Source organism: Candoia aspera, chromosome 6 (assembly GCF_035149785.1).
Source record: "Candoia aspera isolate rCanAsp1 chromosome 6, rCanAsp1.hap2, whole genome shotgun sequence".
NCBI classification, from domain to species: domain Eukaryota; kingdom Metazoa; phylum Chordata; class Lepidosauria; order Squamata; family Boidae; genus Candoia; species Candoia aspera.
The window spans coordinates 49,759,892-49,784,004 of NC_086158.1; the positions used below are offsets into that span (position 1 = coordinate 49,759,892).

At 37.6% G+C, this 24,113-nt stretch overlaps 1 protein-coding gene across 8 annotated transcripts in view; it reads right to left on the reverse strand.

The window, feature by feature from the left end:
- The window catches only part of NT5C2 (5'-nucleotidase, cytosolic II), an 80,418-nt gene that overhangs the window by 29,539 nt on the left and 26,766 nt on the right, over positions 1-24,113 (reverse strand). For 3 of the 8 annotated variants that reach the window (XR_010068207.1, XM_063307099.1, XM_063307098.1), the window contains exon 3: positions 14,780-14,853. The exons of 1 other annotated variant lie outside the window; for it this stretch is intronic. Coding sequence is in view for 4 of the 7 variants with exons in the window: in XM_063307099.1 (XP_063163169.1) it covers positions 14,780-14,853 (74 nt within the window). In the remaining 3 variants the exon portion in view is untranslated. Of the gene's footprint in view, positions 1-4,411; positions 4,627-5,078; positions 5,139-14,779; positions 14,854-16,957; positions 17,217-24,113 lie in introns of those variants that run through there. 4 more of the 8 variants (XM_063307102.1, XM_063307103.1, XM_063307101.1 and 1 more) reach the window with 3 other exon arrangements.

A 24,113-nucleotide genomic window follows, 5' to 3' on the forward strand; every position in this document is an offset into this window, starting at 1 on the left:
AAATAAGCAGTAATGTGTGAGAATCCCGTAATACATCTGCAGCCCTCACTTAGCACCACAAATGCCCACCAGTAATACCCTGGTCTCCATACAACCAAGGGGGGTGGGCAAAAGTAATAGACTGGTGATGCTTAGTTAAGGATCATGATTGTGGTCCTGTCAACCCCATGAGGGAAAGCCAATTAATCGCTAACCCTGCATTTATTATAGGAAAGCCACATAGCATGCTACTTGGCCAAATCAAGGAAGATCTAGATCAGTGCTTCACAAACCTGGGTAAATCACCCAAAATGTGATAAAAGTAGTTTTTCTTGGGGTAACGACACACAAATCCATTAAATTGACTTAAAGTGTATTGCCTACATTGAGTAAAAAGGACTTTCTGATAAGTGGTTTTGGGTAATGAAGGAAAATGTTTGGGAAGCACTGATCTAGAGTCTTGGAAGTATTGGGAAACTCTTAGTAACTATCCATGTAATTTTTCAAAAGGTGCCCCAAAAGAATCAAAAGTGCCCTTTGATATTTATAGGATATACTGCACCATGTTGTCTACAGCACTGAAGTGTTTCACAGACTGAACATATGTAAACAGCTATTTTTTCCAAAAGATTCATATTATTTACAACAGGAGAGTTATAATATTTGTAAGAGTTGCAGTTTACAACAGAAGGCAACAACTAGCCAACCTTGGTTGTTCTCACAAAACCTAACTGGGACTGAACCAGGTTGATATGTGGGTGGAAGACTGCCAGAAATCTCAGGTTTTTAAGTTACACTAGGAAAATCAGAAAATATCCCAGAAGAAGGCAATGGTAAACAACCTCTGTATTGTTGCCAAGAAAACTACATGAACTTATCCATGAAGTCCCCAGGAGTTGGTACTGCCTCGAAAAACTCTTGTACAAGTTAACTCCAAAAGAGGAAAGAAGGCTAGAAAGTACAGGAAACAATCTTACATTTCAACCAGAAAAAAAATAAGTAAGTCATGAGATCTTTTATAAACAAAGAAAATTAAGAAATACTGTAAACCCTGAACCATTGCATAATACAGATTAAACAAGAAAGGATCAATAGAATGTTAAATAATACTGTACCTTGACTGTTGTTGTTAACAGAAGCTGGAGAGATTCTGGATTGTATTCATTCTTTTTTTACTCACTGATTTTATAGCTTTCATGGAAATATTGTAAACCACTAACAATTTTGCTAGAGTGCAACAGTGTATATAATAAGGATAAACAGACATACTATACTGTACAGTATATGGGGATTAAAACATAGAGGAAAGCAGATACTAAATACACATCCCTGAGAACTATAATCTCAGGGATTGGTGGGTGAGATCATCCCTCACCATGGGATGAGGTATCATCAATATGCCAATGATACTCAGTTGTATATCTCCATCCTGGGTGAAGTAAGTGATGCCATGACTGCCCTCTCCAGGTGCCTGGAGGCTGTGGGGGCCTGGATGGGGAACAACAGGCTTCAGCTGAACCCTGGCAAGACAGAGTGGCTGTGGGTTAATGGCTCTTCCGTATCTGGGACTTTGTCATCTTTGGTTCTGGATGGGGTTGCACTGCCCCAGACAGACCCGGTGCGTAACCTGGGGGTCCTCTTAGACTCACGGCTCCTGCTCAAAGAGCAGGTGGCAGCCATGGCCAAAAGGGCCTTTGTGCAGCTCCGTGTTATGCACCAGTTACGCTCTTTCCTGGATCGGGAAGCCCTTCGAACGGTCACTCATCCCCTTGTTATCTCCCATATTGACTACTGCTACACGCTCTACATGGGGCTACCCTTGAAGAGTATCTGGAAGCTTCAGCTTGTCCAGAATGCAGCCGCACGGGCTATTTTTGGCGCCCCCAGAAGGGCGCACATAACACCTTTGCTACGTGAGCTGCATTGGGTACCAGTTTGCTTCCGGGTCCAATTCAAGGTGTTGGTTATCACCTTTAAAGCCCTATATGGCATGGGGCCAGGCTACCCAAGGGACCGCCTCTTCCCCATTACATCAACCCGCCCCACCTGATCTTGCAGAGAGGGCATGCTGAGGACCCTGTTGGTAACAGAATTCCATCTGGCAGGGTCCAGGAAGCAAGACTTCTCTGCAGTAGTGCCCGCCCTTTAGAACATCTTGCCCCCAGAGGTGAGGCTAGCCCCATCGCTCCTGGCCTTTCGGAGAAACTTGAAGACCTGGCTCTGCCACCTGGCCTGGGACAGGGAGGAGAACAGTCATGCCTGGGGTTGGCTAGTGCCTTGAAGTACCCTTTCCATGCAAAGACTGAACAAGGTAACAGCCATCTGGACTTTACTCTTATTTATATTATTAATGATACGTAATTTTATAAGGCATTTTATTTATTTATTTATTGTTTTAGTGATTATTTTATTCTAAACCACCCAGAGTGCCTCTGGTGGGAGGAGATGGGTGGTGACAAATTTGATAAACAAATAAATAATGAGATTTTAATCCTGAATTTTCTTGCTACTAACCTTATGCTTCTCAAACAATATTTCCAGAAAATAAGGGATTCTTTGTAATTACCCAAGATTCCCCAATGAAAAAAACAGTAATAGTTTACTAATATCCATTAAAATCCAACAGCAGCTCTATGAATCTTTTTGTGCAATTTGGTATCACCACATCATGACTGTTGGGTTCTAGGCACAACAGTTAGATTCATGTGTGGGCCAATAGTGGGACTAAACAGCCCTGGATTTGTTCTGATGAGGTTGCTTCATCAGGCAATTCAATTAAAATAAAAGCTTGGTATCACATAATGAGGAGCAAAGTAGTGATTTTGCTGCAAACCATCTCTCTCACCATCTTCCTTTAATAACCTGATCTACTTTTCAGTGTTCAGGTCTCTGTCTATAGAACTTCACTTTTTTTTCCTAAAACACTTGTATGAAAGCTATTTTGTACTATAGACTTGGGGAAAAAAACAGACCTAAAGAAAACTTAAAGATTTTACTTGCTAGTTGAAACTGCCCCTCATTATAGGCCAGCAAGTCAGATCTTTTATAACATACAGTATACTGCTCCCAAACATGGAGAAAATAAGTTTTCAAAAGGGCTAAGGTAGCAAATCAGGAATACATATAGCCTATGGCTCACAAATCCCTCCAGCCACATTGCTTATGGAACAATTGCTGAAAACTGATTTCCTTCCATTTTGAAAGAGGAAATAAATGACATTTTAGCATAAGTCCTAAAATAAGCTAGCATAAAGAAACAAAAAGAAAAATCCCAGCAATCCCCATATACATGAAAAGACTCAATTTCCTTTGTATCACTGCCTCATCTAATGCAGATAAATAAATGTCGAAGATGTAAACTGAAATTCATGACTCAAATCTGGTGCAACACATTAATTTATGAGGTGACTACAGCCTAGCACTATGTCTCCAACCATTTTTTACACAAAATCCAAGCACATGCATTATTCCCATACAGGGCTGGGGGTGGGGGGATTGTGCAACTACATAACACACATGAGGATGCACATACAACATAGTTCTCATTTAAAAGCTACACAATTTATAGCTTTACACAATTTCTAAGGAACAGTGCAAACTGCTTTCTTAAATCTCACTTTTTCCCACAGAAAGAAAAATTGGCAGTTCTTAACACATTCTGAAATCAAATATATATAAACTTACATTCATTCCTTGATTATTCTCACCTCCATCTCCCACCACCACCTTTCGGTGTTGCTTTCTTTGGATCAACTTTAGATTATAATCTTAAGGCAAGGATTTGTCTTTATGTTATTACTCTGAAAAGCATCATGCATACTGAGAGCTAGATATAAATTAATTGTGTCATCGGGATATACTGGCCCATCATATCAATATTCACCAATATAACGCATATGTTATAATGTGAAGTTCACTAAGCACTTAGGAAAAGCTCTAGCAAAATAGATCCCTGAATATATATGTAATTCAGTGTATTCAGATATGCTTTTAAAACATGAGAACGTAACAGTAAATGCAGCTATTTGTTCAATAATAGTTCATAAGTTTCTACATATGTACAAGGAAAACTATTAAGATTAAGAACCCAAATACTTCAAGGGGAAATTAGATCCTAAAATAGGATTGGACAATTTAAGCCATTTAATGCACTTAGGTATTTAAGCAAACCATTTGCATTTATTGTGTAATTTAAAAAGATTATTTAGCATAGGACTTAAGATCAATTATATACAATTTGATTCTCTTATCCATGAAACACCATTTTCAGGGTCCTTCATCAATCCATATCAGTACATGTTTATTTTAGCACTGTATTTAAAAAAAAAAAAGCCCACAAAAGTTACAAGGCTGCTGGAAACTGGCAGAAGAGAGCAATGTCCTCATAAACTCATGGAAATCAGCTAACTGCTTCTTTTTTCTGGAAACCTACCTCTGAGATATATAGAAAGGAGTAAGCACTTCATTCACTGATTTATTATTTGCCTGCACAGAGATTTTATTTATTGATTTATTTATCAAAGCCAGCTGGGTGACCTTGGGCCAGTCACTCCTCTCAGCCCTAGGAAGAAGGCAATGGCAAACCACGTCTGAAATCTTGCCAAGAAAACTGCAGAAAACACTGATGAGGAAATCCCACCTGAAATACTGAAGAGAAGTAGATGTTGCTATACATAATCAATTGTGCAGTAAGACCACAAGGCTACCAAGAGATATACTGAAGTCATCAGTCAAGGCAACAAATTTAATGTCAGATTAGGGAGGGGTGATTTGGGAAATGGAGCAAGGCTCTGAGAACACAACCCAGCTGACAGCATTACAGATCTGGTAACGATCAAATGCAATATTCAATAAAATGTACTGTGTTCAAAAATATTTTAACAAGTTAAAGAATGTAGGTTTCCTTATGAAGTATGAAAATCATAAAAGAACCCAAAAGCACAGGAAGCTATATGTTAAAATATGAGATATTCATGCATGCTAGGGTTACTTGTTCTATCAAGACAGGCACAGTAGCCACATTTATAGCCTTTGTGGAGGGAAAAAATCTGCAGCCGCTCCACCTAGCACAAAATACTGCTGCCAAGATTTTAACTCACATGAGGCAGAGGCAGATGCAGAGTGTCACTCCAGTCTTGAAGGAGTTACACTGGACTCTCCTGTCAAAAAGAAAGAATCACACTGACTTTAAAAAATGCAGCAGTGGTGATGTCTTAACACCAATATGCTTGCCTCAGCTATTGGCTTGAGAATGACCAAAAACTAGCCAATGAGACATGGTTTATATTTGCTAATCTATAGGCAAAATTCCATATTCAAATGACAAAATGCTCTCAGATTTAAAAACAGAAAATTTGCAGGAGGCCTGAGCACAGAGGTGTTGATTCATTCATATATGAATTATGTTCCTACAAAGATTAAAAAAAAAACTAGACCTCTGACCCAAATCCATAGTGTTATTCCAGCAGCATTGTAGAACTTATAATAAAACATTAACTTATCAAGTCGAGGTCGATTATTTGCTCTATGTGACCTGGTTTAATTAAAATATTTGACTTTTTCCCATTTCCTCTACCACAAAAGCCAGTTTAGTGCATATTGGAAGGAAAGAGAATAGAAGTACATATATAATACTCATGTCAGGATTCTGAAAGAAAATCATGCACCTATTTATTGAGACATATGTTGAAATAAATATTGAAATGTTAATAGTCCACAATAGCTTATGGGAGTATCAAATAAAATAAAGTAATTGAGAATAAAAAAATATTAAGCTCAGCAGGTGATAAATGATTACACTTAACACATCTGGAGAAGATAAGGGTTGCAATGAGAATGCAGTTCATGCAAAATGGGCAAGTCCCATTTGGGAAGATTGGGAGTTTTTTATTTTTAAAATTGTGAGATCTCATGGTTTTCACAATAGTTTTTGTTGTTTTTTTCTCAGAATAGAAGGAAATATGCTGCAGATTTTTAGCAATATGGTTGGAAAAGGATCCAGGAACTTAGGAGTTACATGTGGTCATGGAGGCTTAGCTTGCCCACTCCTCAGAGTGGCAGCCATAAGGACAACTGTGTCAAACATGACTAAAGATGGGAGCTTATCTCTTTAAATTTCTTATAAATGCAGAAGTACATTGAGAAACACTAACAGAGAGGTGAAATAGGAAGATGAAGCAATAGCTTTCATAACATTTACCTCTGAAAGAATCACCTGATACATTACCAAATATGCTTAAGTTAGACTAAAGACTGCTGAGGTGTTTGTGTGCCATTTCTGAGTAAACTTGTGATGGACTGCATGTTGTGAATTACTAAAATTCATCTAAGAAGTATACTATAAGTAAGATGTTTCCATATCTCTAAACATAAGAGCAATTTCATAGATAAAACTCAGATATGTGACTATACATGCAAGAAGAATGCACATAAACTTAGAACATGTAATTCCAGAGCGAAAAGCTCTTCTTGCTATTTTGGCTTCACTTACAGCTACTGCAGAGAGAACGATGACTCTTCTTTAACCTTGCTATAAAGATTAAAAGCCAGCTGTGAAAACAAGCATATTCTACTCCCATCCCTCCCCTCTCAAAAGCAGATTCTTATTCTCCTTTAACTGCAGCAAAGAGAAACTTCAGTATCAGAATTAACCACCCAAATGTGAAATAATATTTCTGTTGAAACAAAATCTGACAACCATGTTCAATCTAGTTTCAGCTTTTATTAGAGTCTGCTTTTAAGTTTAATAGCAACATTCCTTAACTGATGGGCCACATGTGGCCCCTAGCATTCCTCTGTAGTCACTCAACACTTGAGTCTGCATTATCAAAATTTGGCAAAAAGAACTGGCTGTTTTCCACAGCGTAACTATTTTTCCCCTAATGTAATTTTTAAAAAGTTAGCAGGAGGCCTCCTGGAGGACTATTTGATATTGCTAACAGACACCATTGCTGAACATGGAAAAGATTAAATATTTTACCTGATAAATTTGACATGTTCTGCTCTTTTTCTTGGCAGTGGTATATTTAGGATTGTATTTCCATCCCTGACTCCAAATATTCAAAATCCCTTTGTTCCTCAGATCATACTTCCAATTTTATCTTTTTTCCTGTCAAAGTCTATCATTCAATTTTGGTGAGATAGACAGACAGACAGACAGACTTCATTAAAATTTTTAAAAGAAAGATAAAAACTAACAAGAACTAATATTTAGAATGAAGAGAGAAGAAAAAGAAGGGAATAAGAAAAGAACAAAGCTAAAAGGGTAGAAAGTAAAGAAAAAAATAAAGGAATGACTTCTGATTTTCTTTTACAACAGTTGTTAAGTATAAATGTAAATTAACCTCTTATTCTATGGTTACAGCATTGCTTACATTTTTTCTATAATCTATTTTTTTTCTAATCATCAAAACTATACTTCATAATTTCATTTTTTTTCTGTTTCACACAAAAAGTCAATAAGAGGTTTCCAATCAGTATTAACACAGATGGCTACAGATGAGAACAGATGGTAAAGTGATATCAGGATTCAAGATTTCAGGCAAAAGTATATCAAGTACTGGAAAATCTCCAAAATTCCATTAACTTTGCTATGTACTTTGAAAAAAGTGTATACCAACAGCCAAAAGCATACAGATAAGCTCCACATTATAAATTTGTACTAAATTGAGTTCTCTGAAATTATCTTAGTTAAATCAAGAATTCTGTGGTTAACTTTTAAGGAATGTGTGTACCTTTCATCCATCTCCTGGTTACATATACCTGATCATATGTAATGAGTTACTGCACCTAAAACAATTCAATGCCAATATCTTATGGACTTGCAACTATCTTTTTCAGAAATGCTGCAGCTGTATCTATACTTAACAAGTAAGATGTCTGATAGCTAGCTAATATACTACTATGTTTGATCACTGAACTAGAGCCAGACATTCTGGAAAGTGAAGTTAAATTGGCCCTAGAAAATATTGCTAACCCAATGCTGTAGGAATTGGTGATATAACAGCGGAGCTCTGTAAAATCTGACATGATACAGAAAAGGGTTTTGTAAGCAAGTATGGAAAACAACTGTGGCCAAGGGAGTGGAAAAGTTTCGTTCATACTTGAGTACCATAAAAAAGTAATGCTAAAGAATGTATTAATTTCACATCCTAGTAAGATAATGCCCTATATTTCACAACATAGACTTCTACAATACATGGAACAAGAACTTCCAGGTGTACAAACTGGATTCAGAAGAGGTGATGGCACCCAAGATCATTTGGCTACTATTCAATGGATGATGGAAAAGGGGGGTCCAAAAAGATATCTATTTTGTTTTACTGATTATACAATGGCTTTTGACAGGATAGACTGAAACATACTGTGAATAGTCCTTAAAACCATGGTGTACCAGAACACCTCATTGCCTACTGAAAAATTACTATAATAACCAGGAAGCCTCAGTTAGAATATGAAGTAACTAAATGGTTCAAAATGGGGAAAGGAATATGCCAATGTTGTATATTTTCACCTCATTTATTTACCTTATAGGCAGAATATAAGTAGCAATCTTAACTTCCTAGGATCAAAAATGGACAGAAACGGTCTAAGGAGAAAAAAATGGTGTAAAATGGTTTCTTCTTTTTTCCTTGAGAGTTAACATATCTAGATAAAGTTTATAGGATAGGTGACCATTACATAGGGATACAGTTTCCTAAAATTTGGAGAAATGAGTACACTGATTTTCAATTAGTCTTTTTAGAATAGCAGCCATTTCTTCAGACCATTCCTGCAACTCTTCCAGTGATCCAGTGATTGTTTGTAAGTACAATTTGAACGAAACCCTGTCTTCAACTCAATCATTTTATTTATTTATTTATTTGTCGAATTTTATTACTGCCCATCTCCCACCCAAAGGACGGACTCTGGGCGGTTTACAGAAACAAAATTTAAAATTCAATATCAATATAAATACAATAATAGACAATAAAATTATAAAATATAATAAAATCCAGATGACTAAAAGTTGTGTTTCAGTCTGTGAGTTTAAAAGATCGTTCTAGGGCACTAGCCATCCCCACGAATGGCTGTTCCCCATCCTGCTCCAGGCATGATGGCAAAACGAGGTTTTCAGGTTTTTGTGGACGTCCAGGAGCAAGGGGGACTATCTCACCTCTGGGGGAAGAATGTTCCAGAGGGCGGGAGCTACTGCAGAGAAGGCCCACTTCCTGGACGCCATCAGATGGAATTCCTTTACGGATGGGGACCGTAACATGCCCTCTCTGCATGACCGGGTGGGACAGGTCGATGTGATGGGGATGAGACGGTCCCTCAGGTAACCTGGCCCCATGCCATGTAGGGCTTTAAAGGTAATAACCAACACCTTAAATTGGATCCAGAAGCAAACTGGGAGCCAGTGCAGCTTGCATAGCAAAGGTGTTACATGTGCCAGCCTTGGGGCACTTAAAATTGCCCGTGTGGCTGCGTTCTGGACCAGTTGTAGCTTCCGGATCAAGGGTAGCCCCATGTAGAGTGCATTACAGCAGTCTATACTGGAGATGACCAGGGCATGAGTGACCATTTGAAGGGCAGGAGTCATGAGTCCAGGAGGACCCCCAGGTTATGCACCGGGTCTGTCTGGGGCAGTGCAACCCCATCCAGAACCAAGGATGACAATTTCCCAGATATTGAAGAGCCATTAATCCACAGCTACTCTGTCTTACCAGGGTTCAGCCGAAGCCTGTTGTTTCCCATCCAGGCCCCCACAGCCCCCAGGCACCTGGAGTGGGTGGTCACGGCATCAATTACTTCACCCAGGATGGAGATATATCATTGAGTATCATCAGCATACTGATGATACCTCATCCCGTGGTGATGGATGATCTCACCCAGCAGTTTCATGTAGATGTTAAAAAGGAGCGAAGAGAGTACCGAGCCCCACGGCACCCCACAAAGAAGGGGCCGAGGGCTGGATCTCTCTCTCCCTATTAACACCAATTGGGACTGGCCCTGGAGGAAGGAGGTGAACCAGCCTAAAACCATGCTGCCCACCCCCAACTCCCTAAGCTGCCCCAAAAGGATACCATGGTTGCTGGTATCGAAAGCCGCTGAGAGGTCAAGAAGAGCCAGGATGGTTGCACTGCCCCCATCCCGCTCCCGCCAAAGATCATCCATAAGCGCAACCAATGCAGTTTCCGTCCCATAACCAGGCCTGAAACATGACTGAAAGGGGTCTAGATAATCCATTTCACCCACAATCCTCTGGAGCTGCAATGCCACCACTTTCTCAACCACCTTCCCCCAAAGGGGGAGATGGGAGACTGGACAAAAATTGTCTAGGATAATAGGGTCCAGTGATGGTTTCTTGAGGAGGGTGTGCACCAGCGCCTCCATAAAGGCCACCGGAAACACTCCTTCTCTCAAAGATATATTTACCATCATCTGGACCCTGCCACACGTCACCTCCTGAGCTGCCTTCACTAGCCAGGAGGGATATGGATCTAATTGGCAAGTGGTGGCATTTACGGTCTGGAGGATCCTGTCCAGTTCCTCAGGCCCAACAGGATCGAACTCTTCCCTGATAACTGGGTAAGTACGTTCCCCAGGCATCTCCACAGACCCTGTCTCACGCTTGGAGTCCAACATGGAACGGATCTGAGCAATTTTATCCTCCAGATGCCTAGAAAACTCCTCACCATGGCCCTGTAGATGGATTTCTGAATCCCCTTTCCCCAGAAGGGATCAGGTGATCTTAAACAGGGCTGACAGGTGGCATTCCGCAGATGCAATAAGAGCAGAGAAATAATGACGTTTTGCTGCTTTTACCGCCACAATGTAGGCCTTAACAGTGGGTCTAGCTTGTGTTCAGTTGGATTCAGTCTTTGTTTTCCTCCAGCAGTGCTCCAGACGTCTCTTAATCCTTTTCAGAACCCTCAGCTCCTCCATAAACCACGGGAAGTGTCCAGTTTGATGGGACAAGAGAGGCTGCACAGGTGCGATCCTGTCCAAGGCCCCGGCCACCTCCCTATTCCAGGCTGCAGTCAGGGCCTCCACTGGACCATGCAGCAGCTCCTCGGGGATAACCCCTAGCTCCCTCTGAAACCCAGCCAGGTCCATCAGTCGCTGGGGGGAGACCAATCAAATGGGTCCTGCCTCCTTGCGGAGGGGGCCGGCATAGGAGAATCTCAAGGTCACCAGGGCATGATCTGACCATGATAACGGGGATAGATCATGTTGCCACTGCTCCAACAAGAAAACTAAATCCGGTATGAGACCACTGTCTCAAGTTGGGTCCTGAATAATCTGATACAGGCCCATGGCCGCCATGGTGGCCTTGAACTCCTGAGCTGCCTCCGAGGCACGCCCCAGGGAAGGCAGATTGAAATCCCCCAGAACCTTAAGCCTGGGGAACTCCACCACCAACCCTGAAACAGCCTCCAGCAACTCAGGCAGGGAGGTTGCTACGCAACAGGGAGTCTGGTAGAGTAGCAGCACTCCCAACTGTTCTTGGGAACCCAACTTGAAAAACAGGGTCTCACAACTGGTCACTTGTGGAGCAGGGCTCCTGAAGGCCAGTAGAGATTCCCGGATGACAACTGCCACCCCACCTCCCCTGCCCTGTGGTCTCGGCTGGTGCCATACTCAGAACCTGGCCAGGCACATCTCCGAAATGGGTATCCCTCCTTCCAGGCTCAGCCAGATTTCGGTAATACATGCCAGTCAGCCCCCTCCTCCGTGATCAAATCACATATGAGATGGGCCTTGTTGTTAACTGACCTGGTGTTAAGAAGCAGCAGCCAGAAACCAGGGCCCCCACAAGTCTGCTGTCCAGGGCCTAGGTCTGAGCATGGAGGGTCAGAACACACCACAGGTAATAAACACCGGGGGCGTGTTCTCCAAAGATGGCCCACCCTCCAGCTCCTGTCCCAGAGGGATGATATTTGGATGATATTGCCTACTAGATTGACATACACCTGTATTATGAACAACAAAAAGTACATTTTTCTTCTGGACCACAAGCCACTTCTATCAAATTATATGTCTGGAAAACCCTGTGCCATTATATTGAATTTATACCCTACCTTTCTGTTTATTCCAACACTCAAAGCAGCCAGTAAGAATAAAAGATACAGAATAAAACATAACAAAATTAACACAATTAAAATTAAAAAAATTAAAACAGTTCATTACAATAATTAACCATTTAAAGCTAGGTAAAATAGATGTGTTTTTACCATCTTCTTAAATAGCAAGATAGTAGAAGCAAGAAACATCTCCTTAGAGAGCACATTTCACTTCCAAACAATTGCAAGACTACTCCCAAAGCAGCTGAATCAGCACTGTCCAAAGGAAGAATGGAATGTTTCAGAATTCCTTGGAACATTTTGTCTCAAAAATGTAACATTTCACACACTTAACTATTGCATACCCAAATGCATAAAAAGAGATCTTGGGCAACAATGCAGTGTCAAATGTAGTGGTAGCAAAAACAGGGCTATCATATCACCATTGCCTACCCCCATCTTGTCACTTACTATGATTGGAGTGACTGATTGTAAGAGACTCTCTGAGAAGATTAGAGATCTTGAAGACTCTCTGTCAAACCCCTAATCTAAAACTCCTGTTTCTGTAATATGAACAAGCACCAAAGATGCTATCTACCTATTTATTTATTTGACTTCTATAATTATTTCTATTATTTAAAAAATAATAATAAAGCCCTGGTTTAGAAATGCCTTTCCTTTCCTGAATACTCAGTCACCAAGCTATATATCAGAGCTGGAGTTCCACAACAGATTCTGAATCACACAGAAGAAGTTAACACTTCCACCACAACTGAGTACAAAACCATCTCAAATCACCTGTCATGACCTCGTTGCAAGGCACAAAGAGCCTCACAACGTGGATCATGATCATTAAGGAAAAGGGGGAAGAAGATAATCCAATCAGGGATTAAAACAAGCACCCAAAGACACCCACACCCATGATCCCATCAACAACTGAAAAGAGAGACGTCAGAGGAGTGAAGATAAGGAGCACATGGTGCCCCGGAGAACTCAACCGTTGCAGGAAGACAAAGAGGACACCGGGGAAAACGCCCACGCAGCCATCAAGGATCCCATCAAGAGGGATCGGGGCATTGAGGGGTGGGGAAGCCCGGGGCAATACAGGAGGGTATAAAAGGGGCACCCCCACACTACCTACCCCGTTCCCGTTTTTCGTTCTGTCAGCTATCATTCCAATAAACCAGAAATCCTTAATACCCATTAAGTGAGTCTGTGTCTTATTGCGAAGCGAGGCTGGCCCTGACATCACCCCATTCCATGTGGTATACAGGATTCTCAACATGAGAGCAAAAATTTAGGGAATAATAATTTTTTTATTGAGTTAGCAGCATGCAATGGCAAGTCAGAGGACCATGCACGTAGAAGTATTTTCAATCTTTTAACCTGAAATGCTACTATATATAAATGTTTATACATTTGTAGAAAATGTTTTTATGCCATAGAGAAAACAAAAAATATCAAAGAAAAACCAGGGATTATTGTTACAACATTTGTGTGATGTGTGTGTCTTCGTGCATTTAACCATAACAAGTTCATAATCCATTCAAAGTTTCCAAAATGTAATGCTCAGTTTTTGTGCATGACATGCAAAACACTAATTATTATCAAAATTAATTAAATTCCTTTAAAAAGCAACACATAATCACTTATGTATTTGCCAACTTTGGGACAATTTATTCTGCAAATGATTGTAAGATGATAGTGCCAAGACAAATAAATATTATTGAAATTAGGAGATGTAATAACTTTGGGATAATTGGTCATCCTCCTCTGAAGCCAGCACTTATAAATATGAACTATTATTAACATAAATACTTTGGAATATGTCCTTTCATGAAAAATTACTGTTTCAATCAACTCTGCCTGGCATTAGCTGGGTGAACTACGTTTCTATTGGTCAATTCTAAAAGAGGGCATCATGAAGAAAAGAGAGAAGAAGCACTTCTGTGATGGAATGCATGAGCAGAAATGCCACTCTAAAGACATTTCAGTAATGAAAAAAGTCACAGCATGTTGTAAATCAGGTAAAAAGTCATTGCAGCAGAAAGAAAATGCATAAGAAATAAATTTGTTGAGGTAGGGAAAGAGAGCAGACAGTGCAAAGCACAGTACTCCTCACAATCTAAAATGAAATTGGAAAAGCCTGAAGAGCACAGTGAGTTGAAGGAACAGAACAAAAAACAATATTAAGAAATAGACAATTCAAGCAATTCATGTAGCACAGCCAAAACTGGCTTAAGAAGAAACAGAGAGATAACCAGCAAGGTATTAGAGAATTCAATCCTAAACCATAAGAGAATGGACCATTCCAATGGCAGTAATAAAAATCAAAAGTAAAAGGGCCAAGTCTTGGAGAAGTTAAATAGATGAAAATGAGACAGAAGAAATCTGTATGGTAAAAGAAAATAAAAACTAAACATTAAAAGCTTGGGGACAAGAAGAAACTATACGATCCAGAATAAAGAATGGTGTTAGGAAAAAAAAAAGCTAAGATTAATTATCTGCACATAGAGGTGAGGTTTATTTCTGTTCATTTATTAGAATAAACAGACTTCAGCAAAATGGACAAGATTTAGGCAAAATGATAAGAAGTAGCCAACTGCTGCCTGTTCTTTTAGTTCTGTCTATAAACTGCTTAAACAGAGTTTAAGTAATTACTTAAAATAAGCACTTACTATCCCAAAATATATTAATACATTCTTGCTTTTGTTAGCAATAAGGTTCAGTTATGAAACATAGCTTTGTATACCTACCAGCTAAGGTATAATCCATATCAAATCCAAAGCACTTTATTTTTTCCATGGCTAGACTTCTATTCACAAAAACCCTGCCAAAAAAAAAGTAAGAAAACCAACAGTAAGTATTGTTGATATGAAATCTGATTAAACATCATGAGGAATACATATGCTTCAAAGCATCCAAGAGTTATTAAGGGAACACGCCAAGGGACAAAATGACTGAGATGCTTTCATACTGATCCTGGGCACATTCACTTTTTGGAGCAAATGCCACTGGACTCAGTAGACTCATCTGGGAATAACTTTGTACTGTATAGAACTGGGCTGTTAATCTCCTAAATGCAACAAGATTGCTGGATGCTATCAACAGCAGTTGTATTTATATGATTCTGATTTTTTATTTATACTACATGTGTGAACAAAACAGAATAAACACAAATTGCAGATACCAAATCAAAAATCAGAAAAAAAAGGATGAAATACTATGCAAGTTTATTGTCAAAATCAAGTCTGTATCATTGTATCATTAAATAATCTAAGATTTAAAAAATGCCATAGCAATTAAAATCCAATCCCACCAATACATAAATGCATACTATATATTAAATTATTTAAACCCAATCCCTGCACCAGCAACTTTATATTCAAAAGCATATTTCAGTTGAAGGCAATATTCTAACGGATTTTTAAATAATGAAGTCTGAAAGTCTAATGGAAATGAAAAAAAAATGCTTGTCAGATTATATCTCATCTACCACACAAATCAAAGTCTTCCTTAATTTGAATTCAGACCTTTCCCAGCTAGATCATGCCAAAGCTAAGGAATTCTAAAGAACTCTACTACCCACAGTAAACTTCCCCTTCCTCCTTTAACATTTCACCCTGTAAGTAGCATACCAGTGCACTGTTCGTTACATCACAATCTTGTCACTCCATGCACTTGCCTCTCTATCTGTCCCTGCATTCTTGTCCCTGCACAATCTTGTCCCTGCATTCTCTACTTGCCTCTTTCAGCTTAACTTCATGTCTGTCTGTCTATCCATCCTTGGATCTGACTGCATTTAAGAAGTGCTGAACTCTTTGGCAACTTATCTGAATCTAATTTACCTGGGCTTGCCCCATGTCTTCCTCTAACTCCCCTCTTGGCCTTACCCCCTAATGACAGCTAGATTTAAAGTAAGCCAAAACTTAAAGCAAAAGGGGAAATGAAGGAAGAGTTTAGATCTTGCAGCCAAGTCTTTCAAGACATTAAAATGAATTATAGTATATTAGTATAGTTAAGTACTTTTGACTGTACTTTTGACTGAAATTCAATACCAGAATCAATGATCAAACCATGGTGTAAATCCAGCCCATGTATCCACCAGTCAGCCACTGCTCACCTTTGTAATAGATTACAGCACATATTTCCTGCAGGGCCCATTTCAGGACAACAGTGTATCAGTCAGAGACATTCAAATCTAAATTTTCTGATGACACTAAGTAAACGAACAGCAGAAGCTTAGCTCCTCTCTTTACTGTGTGCTATGTACTACCTTGAACAATCAGCTAATCTTATTGCTGATTCAATACAGTAATTCAGTTACTTCTGGTTCAAAATCCTTTGAAGATCTTGCATTAATTTTTTTTAAAAAAATTGCCCTGCTATTACACATATACATGAAGCAAGGAAATTACCTGTTTGGAAAATATACTTTAGAATAGTGATTGAATTCTTGCTTGTTAAATAAAGTACTCAAAATATGCAATTAATATTCTGTCATAAGGCAAAGTTAACAAAATTACAACTACATTTTTGAAAAATTTCAGATGAATTAATCAATCCAAACTTCTGGAATAACGCTTCTGCATTAATAAAATAAATATAGTAGTCAATTACAAAGCCACTAACAGGCATTTTGTATCTTCAGGTTTTACTTGGATTTCCTTTTTAGATTTATAGAATACAGAAGATTAAACTAACATTTCATTTATACAGATTATAAGGTGTGCTGACTATTAAAAAAGCAAACAAATACATCTGAAAATAGCGAATTATTAACTGCTTCTAACCTCAGAGTTTTCCCTTCCAAAATCCAAGCAAGGCATAAAGAGCTAGTCTCACTACAAGGCAATTTATACATGTGAACATTTGAACTGCAAACCATCAACATCTAAGGTCAAACTATTATATTCCTGTACTAGCAAACTTACCTCATCATCTTATTTGGAGGCTCCTCTTGTAAAATCTGTAGCTGTCAAATTCAGCCTGATCATGTTACCTATTTTTTAAAAGGCTCCCTTCCCCCATACAGAAGCAATTTTGCTTTTTTCTGGTTTGACTTCAGCACAGCACTATGTGTGAAGCAAACCAGGAGATGCCACGTATCTCTTTAGACAGTGCTAGAGAACATAGATCTGCGGCTAATTTAGCAAGTTACTGGATATCACTGTTCAATACATCTCCATTTGGAATACAATTTCTCTGGCTATATGTTTTACCCTTAACTTTCCATGCAGCTCTAAGAGTCATAATTTCCTGGCAAGCTGCCTGTTTTGGCAGTGAGGCACAGAAAGTACAACAGTGGAATGGGATGGGAGGGGGAACAGACAGGGAGTTAAACATGACAAAAGTTACACAACAGGAATATATGAAAGGCACTCCAAACAGAAGAAATACTGCAAAGACTTCATGATGCACCATAGGAGCCCTTGGGATATCAACAGAAAGGCGACATTGCTAAATATCATCATGGTTTGAGTAAACAAGAGATTATTAATCTTTCTCATACACAAGTTAGATGGTTTGGTCTCTGTTTGGCAACAGGATCACCACAAAAAGGCTGTGGGGTTTCTATATACTCTGAGGATTCTCCAGATATAAACGCAGATATTAGTTTGTAAATTAAAAAAAATTAACTGCTCCAAATGGTCTGTGGAATTTGAGTTCAGCTCAAATCTTTATGACCATTTAGGAATCTCATCTGAAAAAAGGAGAGACTGGAGAAATTGCATGTTCGAGTCCATAACAAATTCACAATCTGTTTGGAGAGAACAGAGTCAGGGGTGGTAAGCACACCACGCAATTAAAGAATTGTTCTATCTGCGCAAGAAGGGTTAGTTCCAATAGGGTAAGATAGAAGTAATAATATATATTTCCTTTCTAATTTTCCAGAAACTTCTTCCTTGTTGCAGCTAATCTCAAAAATAAGTAATTTTAACACTATCTAGGGCAGCAAGGGAGAATGAGTTTGATGTAGTAGTTAAGGCATCAGGCTAGAAATTGGGAGACTGTGAGTTCTAGTCCTGCCTTAGGCACAAAGCCAGTCACTCCCTGTCAGCCCTAGAAAGAAGGCAATAGCAAACCACTTCTGAAAATGTTGCCAAGAAAACTGCAGAGACTTGTCCATGTAGTTGCTAGGAATCAGAACTGACTCAAAGGTACACACATACACACAAAAAGGACAGCAAGGAAAGTGAGGTTTTAAAAAATGTCCATTGTATTTCCTACAAACCTTTTCTCTTTTCTCCTTGAGTCCTCCAGACTCAATTCAGAGAAAATGATCCTGTTCCATGCCAGCTAGAAATTTTTATGTCTCTTTTAATATTAAACAATCCCATGGTGATCAGCAGGGCAGCAATTAAGGGCTACTAAACTGTTATGATAGTTTTTACATGCACAGGAAACCACTTGGAATGTAGGAAAATATGTGTACTTTTTTAACGCAAGCACATTCCACTGAGGACTGAATCTACTCTTTGTCCTTCCACAAAACGTTGAGTGTGATAGGGTCTGAAAGTAAGTATTGGAGAAAATTAGCTTGTTAAGGTTTAGAGGAAAAGTATTTAAGTCACTTGGAGGAAGTGAATACAGGCCAAGAGATAAATATTCCTTGAAACCAATTCCATTTCAGATTCATTCTGTTTTGATCTCTCCTACAAATGAAGGGAAGGCATTGGTAAATACTGCCCATCCTGCATTGTACCCTCTATGATTCTGGACTAGACATACCTTTTCCTAGATAAATAGTTTTGATCCTTAGCAATCAGGGCACTTACATTACAAGAGAGTCTAACGCAGGGCTGTGACTAGAAGGCTATTCAGCCATCTCATGGGAAGAATACAATTTACCAGTCATTTATCCTCCACCCACAAATCAGATAACCCCAACTGAATTAGATAATAAAAGTCTTATTTGATTCTGATGGACTACTAAAATATAAACACACGACTTACTTTTCTATGCTATTTCTGTTAATTCCTAAATAATAGAGAATACTGTAAGGGAATTCCAGTAATGGTACAATGGTATATGGCCATTTATAAGCTGATACCATATCTTTTTCTGGTAATACCATTTAATGTTGTATCAACTTTTAGCATCCAGGACTGCACTGCATAGGATGTCATCAAAATGAGAAATGACAAAAGTATTAACAAAAAGAAAAAAAAATAGCAAATTCTCAATGGTCTGGGTCTCAAATATAAACAGAGAGAGAGTGTGTGTTTAGCTTCAAGAGAGAGCTTCAGAGTCACAAAGGAGCTGCATGGAAGCTGTATGCAGCTCATAGATTAATCCCACTCCTCCCTAGATATTCCTGGGCAAACTCAGAGGTGAGATGGAGCCCATTTCTTGGTGGTGCTTAATGTTCGATCTTTGCTTTTATATTTTTTTCTGGCTGTTTTATGGTTTTTCTGTACATGTTTTCATCTTTTAAATATTGTTAGCACCCCAGAATCATGTATCTGAGATGAGTGGCCATATAAATCTACTAAATAAAATGAAATGAAAACTTGTTTATTTGGAAAAGTTCACCAGAAGTATTGCTAACATTATGAAAATTATAGATATAAACAACTTAAGCAAAATCAAAAACTGCAATGATATTTTCTTTCCAGAATCACATCACTACCATGCTCTCTGCATGTAAGAACCTGATTATTTTATTAATTGTAGCCCACAGCCACAAAAAAGACTATCCATTCCTACCTTAAAAGAAACATTTTTAAGTTCCTACCAAGAAAAATACTGAATATTTCAACCTGCTAGAGTTCTCTTTCTTACCAAATTCTAAAATTCAAATTAAAAATTAAAAGACATATGAGAAATGCTGGTTGTGAGATTCTCAACTAATTCTAACAGAAATGAGAAGTCCTCAAACATGTGAATCAAATTCACGTTGGCACTATTTAAAACTCTGTACATAATTAATAATGGATCCTATTTTTCTTAAATCATTTTCCATATAAGTGAAACTTGAAACAGTTTTTTAAACTTCATTTCTCAACTGTTTTACTATTTGAATATAATAGGATTGTTATTTATCAAAACCGCTGTGTATTTTAATTCAAGACAACTTAAGTCTTTAAAAACAGAGTCTGAAATCCTAACCAGGCCGGAGAGAGGGGAAGGGAAAAAAAGTATTTTAACTATTATATTCCGATAATTAAATAATACATGAAGATATAAATGGGTTCCCACAGCCACTTAGCAGCATTTTTTACATGAAGAAAACAAAACCAGGAAGCTGTAATTAACTATATCTTACCATTGCATTTGAACCAAGAAACTAGGATTAAGAACTTACAAAAGAGATTTTCAAGCCCATGTTTAAAATTGGTTTATATATTCTGGATTTTTTGGGGAGGGGGGAAGGCAAAATTACCTGATCTGGATGCATAATAAGCTCCTTGTTTATTCACTCATAAAAAAGGGAAAAACAAAACAGCTATGCATGTGTGCCTGAAGGCCATTTACATTTTGGCTTGTCAAACTAAAAATGAGATCCTCCAAATGTAGCCAATGTTTTATGGATTAATGTTTATTATTAAGAAATAAGACTCCTTGAACACAGTGCAAGTTATTTTCAGATAAGTGGGTACAGGGCTATAACCATAGGTCACCAATTCAATATTCTTTTCAGAAAATATGAACATCCAAATGAGAATCTTTTTCATATATATAGCAATTTTGTACAGGCTATTATAAATTGCTTTGCTAAAAGAAGATGATTAACTGTTACTTTTTGGTCAACAAGCATCCTATATTTGTTACTCTTCCATGGATGAGAGTAGAAACAACAGTTTGCCATTTTATATATAAACGTTTACCTTACTCATACTCATAAAATGAACATGACAGTGATACTATTATACAGAATCCTTTTAGTCTATTTAAGAACTAGAATTACATTTTAAGAAAATGCCTTGGAACATCTCAATTTGAAACTAAGAGTTGTATTTGAGAATCAGGCAAAGCAAAAAAAGAGAAAGTACTGCAGCTTATTCTATTTCCCTTAAGACACAAAAAGAAAGATGATGATTTAATCTGCTTTTCATCAAATGATTAAACTGTACATTCTACACAATGATCTCAATCCAGCACCTCTAATTTCTCATTGAATCTTGAGTAAAATTGCAGGTGTACAATACAAAATGCTCCCAATAAGATTACCACATTCATTTGTGCAGATGGCGTTACAGTGATCCAGTCTTCCAATTGTATTTTCTACCTTTTAACAAGTAATGCTTTTATTTTTGCCATAAATATATGAAATACTTACAAAATTATGTGCAACTCTCCAGAAATACATACATTATAAAAACAAATTCTTAACCACAATTCTTGAGGAACAACAACATTTTGACACAGTAACCCCTTCATTTGCAAGATGCATCAAAGGAATTTGATTGTGTATCTTACAGCTTTAGAGATCACTAATAGAATTGGAGTATCAGAAAAGTGGGCCGTCAATATATGCAGATGCATTATCAAGCATGTAAGTACAAGGCTATTACTCTCATATGGATGATTATACACATAAAAATCATGATTGCAGAATTGTATACTATCATGATTACATATGCAGACAAATATTTCCTTCTACCACTGTAAAAGAAAACTGGCATTTTTTAAAATTCAGCCTAAGAAGTTAAATAAAGGCAACTGCTCTAAAGTTCAAGCATGGATTATTCTTAGCCTTATATTCTTTATTTTATGTATTTAATTTCACTTATCAAGAAAAAAAAATCAACTGATAAATAAACAATAGTTAGAACTTTTCTGTTGGCCACTTCATTAGTGGAATGAAAAGGTGTAAATAAATTGCTTACCAAAATCAGAAGAGGTATTTGAGCTAACATTTTTTTCATAAGCATTAGCTGCTACTCAGTTCTTTATTGAATCATTGATACCTTCCTGTGTTCAGTTCAGTTTTTTTTTTTAAATCTATTTTCTATGTACTTCTTTTACACTCTGGTAAACATTCATAAAAAGTGAGCATTGAGTTTTTAAAGCATGGGATATGTATTCAGTAATACTAACCATACACAAACTACTCTTGAAAAGATAATTGAAATTCTTAGGCTACAGTCTTTTAAATTAAATCTTTTAAAGCTGATGGTAACTTTCATCTGTAAAATTCAGAAAATTATTCTTTGTACTTAGATCTGATAATCTGTTAATAGGAAGGCAAATTCTAAATGATTTCACACTATTCTGTTTAAACATCAGTTTCATCTATCTCAATTTCCACATTTTGGATGCTTCTCACAGGCAAACCAAATCTCTGGTGAAGTCACAGTACACATTTTGTGCCTATTTTTTTACTCTCAGGACAGAGAACTTTACAATCTCACACTGGTTCAGTGAAGCTTGTGATATAAATAAAGAAAGATGTCCAAAATGAAGCCAAAGTAAGTCCAGTGGCAGATCATAATACAAAAATAGAGGCCTAACTTCCATAATTTTATCCCAACCTTCAGCTGTCTTCAAAAGTAGAGAAAGCAAAGCACTGAATCCTTTCTCAAATCATCTATATTTAAATAGAGTTATTTGTAAAAATATGTGTAGCAAAATAACTAATTTTATCCTATGATCTTGAACTATTACAGCCAATTAATTATACACATATAAAATAAGATAATGCAAATACCTGAATTCTGCTTCTTGGCAATTGCTAGTAACAAGAGAGGATGGAAACCCAACTTTTTCCATTGTTTAACCTTTACTTGTAACAGCTGTTAGACACCAAAGAACTGTATGCAATAATCCAAAGGATGACGAGAAGTATTCCCTCAGAGTTAAAAAATAGACATCACAACAATTTGGTGTCTCATACTCAACCTCCTTCCTGTCTAACTACAATCACAGTGCGTGATTGTACTCCTACAGAGGGACCAGCCTCACAGTTACTCCCAACCCAGATACATCAACAATGAGTAAAGGAGATAGCATTTTTCTTCTATACAGCGAAGAACTTCCTTCTACTTAAATGTCAGCTTTATTTCCACCCAAATTCATTCTATCAGTAATGGCTTATAAAGACTAGCATCTTATTTCCAAATGTTTCAGTAAGTCAGTGGCTGTATAGTCAATTTCTATTTTTGTTTACACAATAAGCATTTCCACAAATAGGCTATAAGATATAATAAGACTTACAGTTGACACCAGCTATGAGTCTAAAGCTAGCTATTATTTGGGATGAAGTGGAAGGGAGGGAGAAAGGGGGGATTTGTATAAATATTACACATAAAGTAAGAATAGAGGTTGTAACCCATCTTCCATGGGTCCCTTTACTTCATCTTCCTTGAATTTACAGTTAGTACTTCCTATTCTAATTCATGCTTTACAAAACATATTTTCCTAATTAATATTACACCTAAGATTCAATGAGCATCTCAGGGTTTTTTGAACACTTCTTGAATTGTACTTACATCAAAACATAAAGCAAAATATAAATATTATGTACAATTTAATATATATGATAATCTATCAGGTACTGAATCAGTATTCACTATACAGGTTAAGCCAGTCTTATAGGGTGACAGCTGTAAAAAGGTTATACACAACACCCACCCAGGGTGATGTAATACAACAGATCTGTCAACAGAATGACTCAGTCCAACTTCTAGCTATCCTGATGAAATAACTAGACATACATATACAACTCTCTAAGTTTTGTATAGAGTGTTCCAAAATACATTCCAGTAAAAAATAAATAATAAAATATAAAATATATACACGTATATTATTTTTAACGTAACCATGAGAATTGATTGTAACTGCAGCATATTTAAACAACATGGTCCTCAAAAATCACTCACAACACTCCTGACAACCATTCTGCCCTTTAGCTTCTTCTCAGCTATTAGATGGAACACTGTAGAGGAGGAAAGGACAATTTCTGGTGCTAGGGATTACGTCTAAAAATATTAATAGTCTTGTAATACAGTGGATAAAAGTAGTGACATAACATTATTTAAACAGAATTGAGATTTCTAAAAGGTTTTTTATTTCATTCAGTCAGTCTGAATAATGGCTTGCATGCCGTTTTTTTTTTCTTTCCTTCATCTATTGAGAAATTGCAC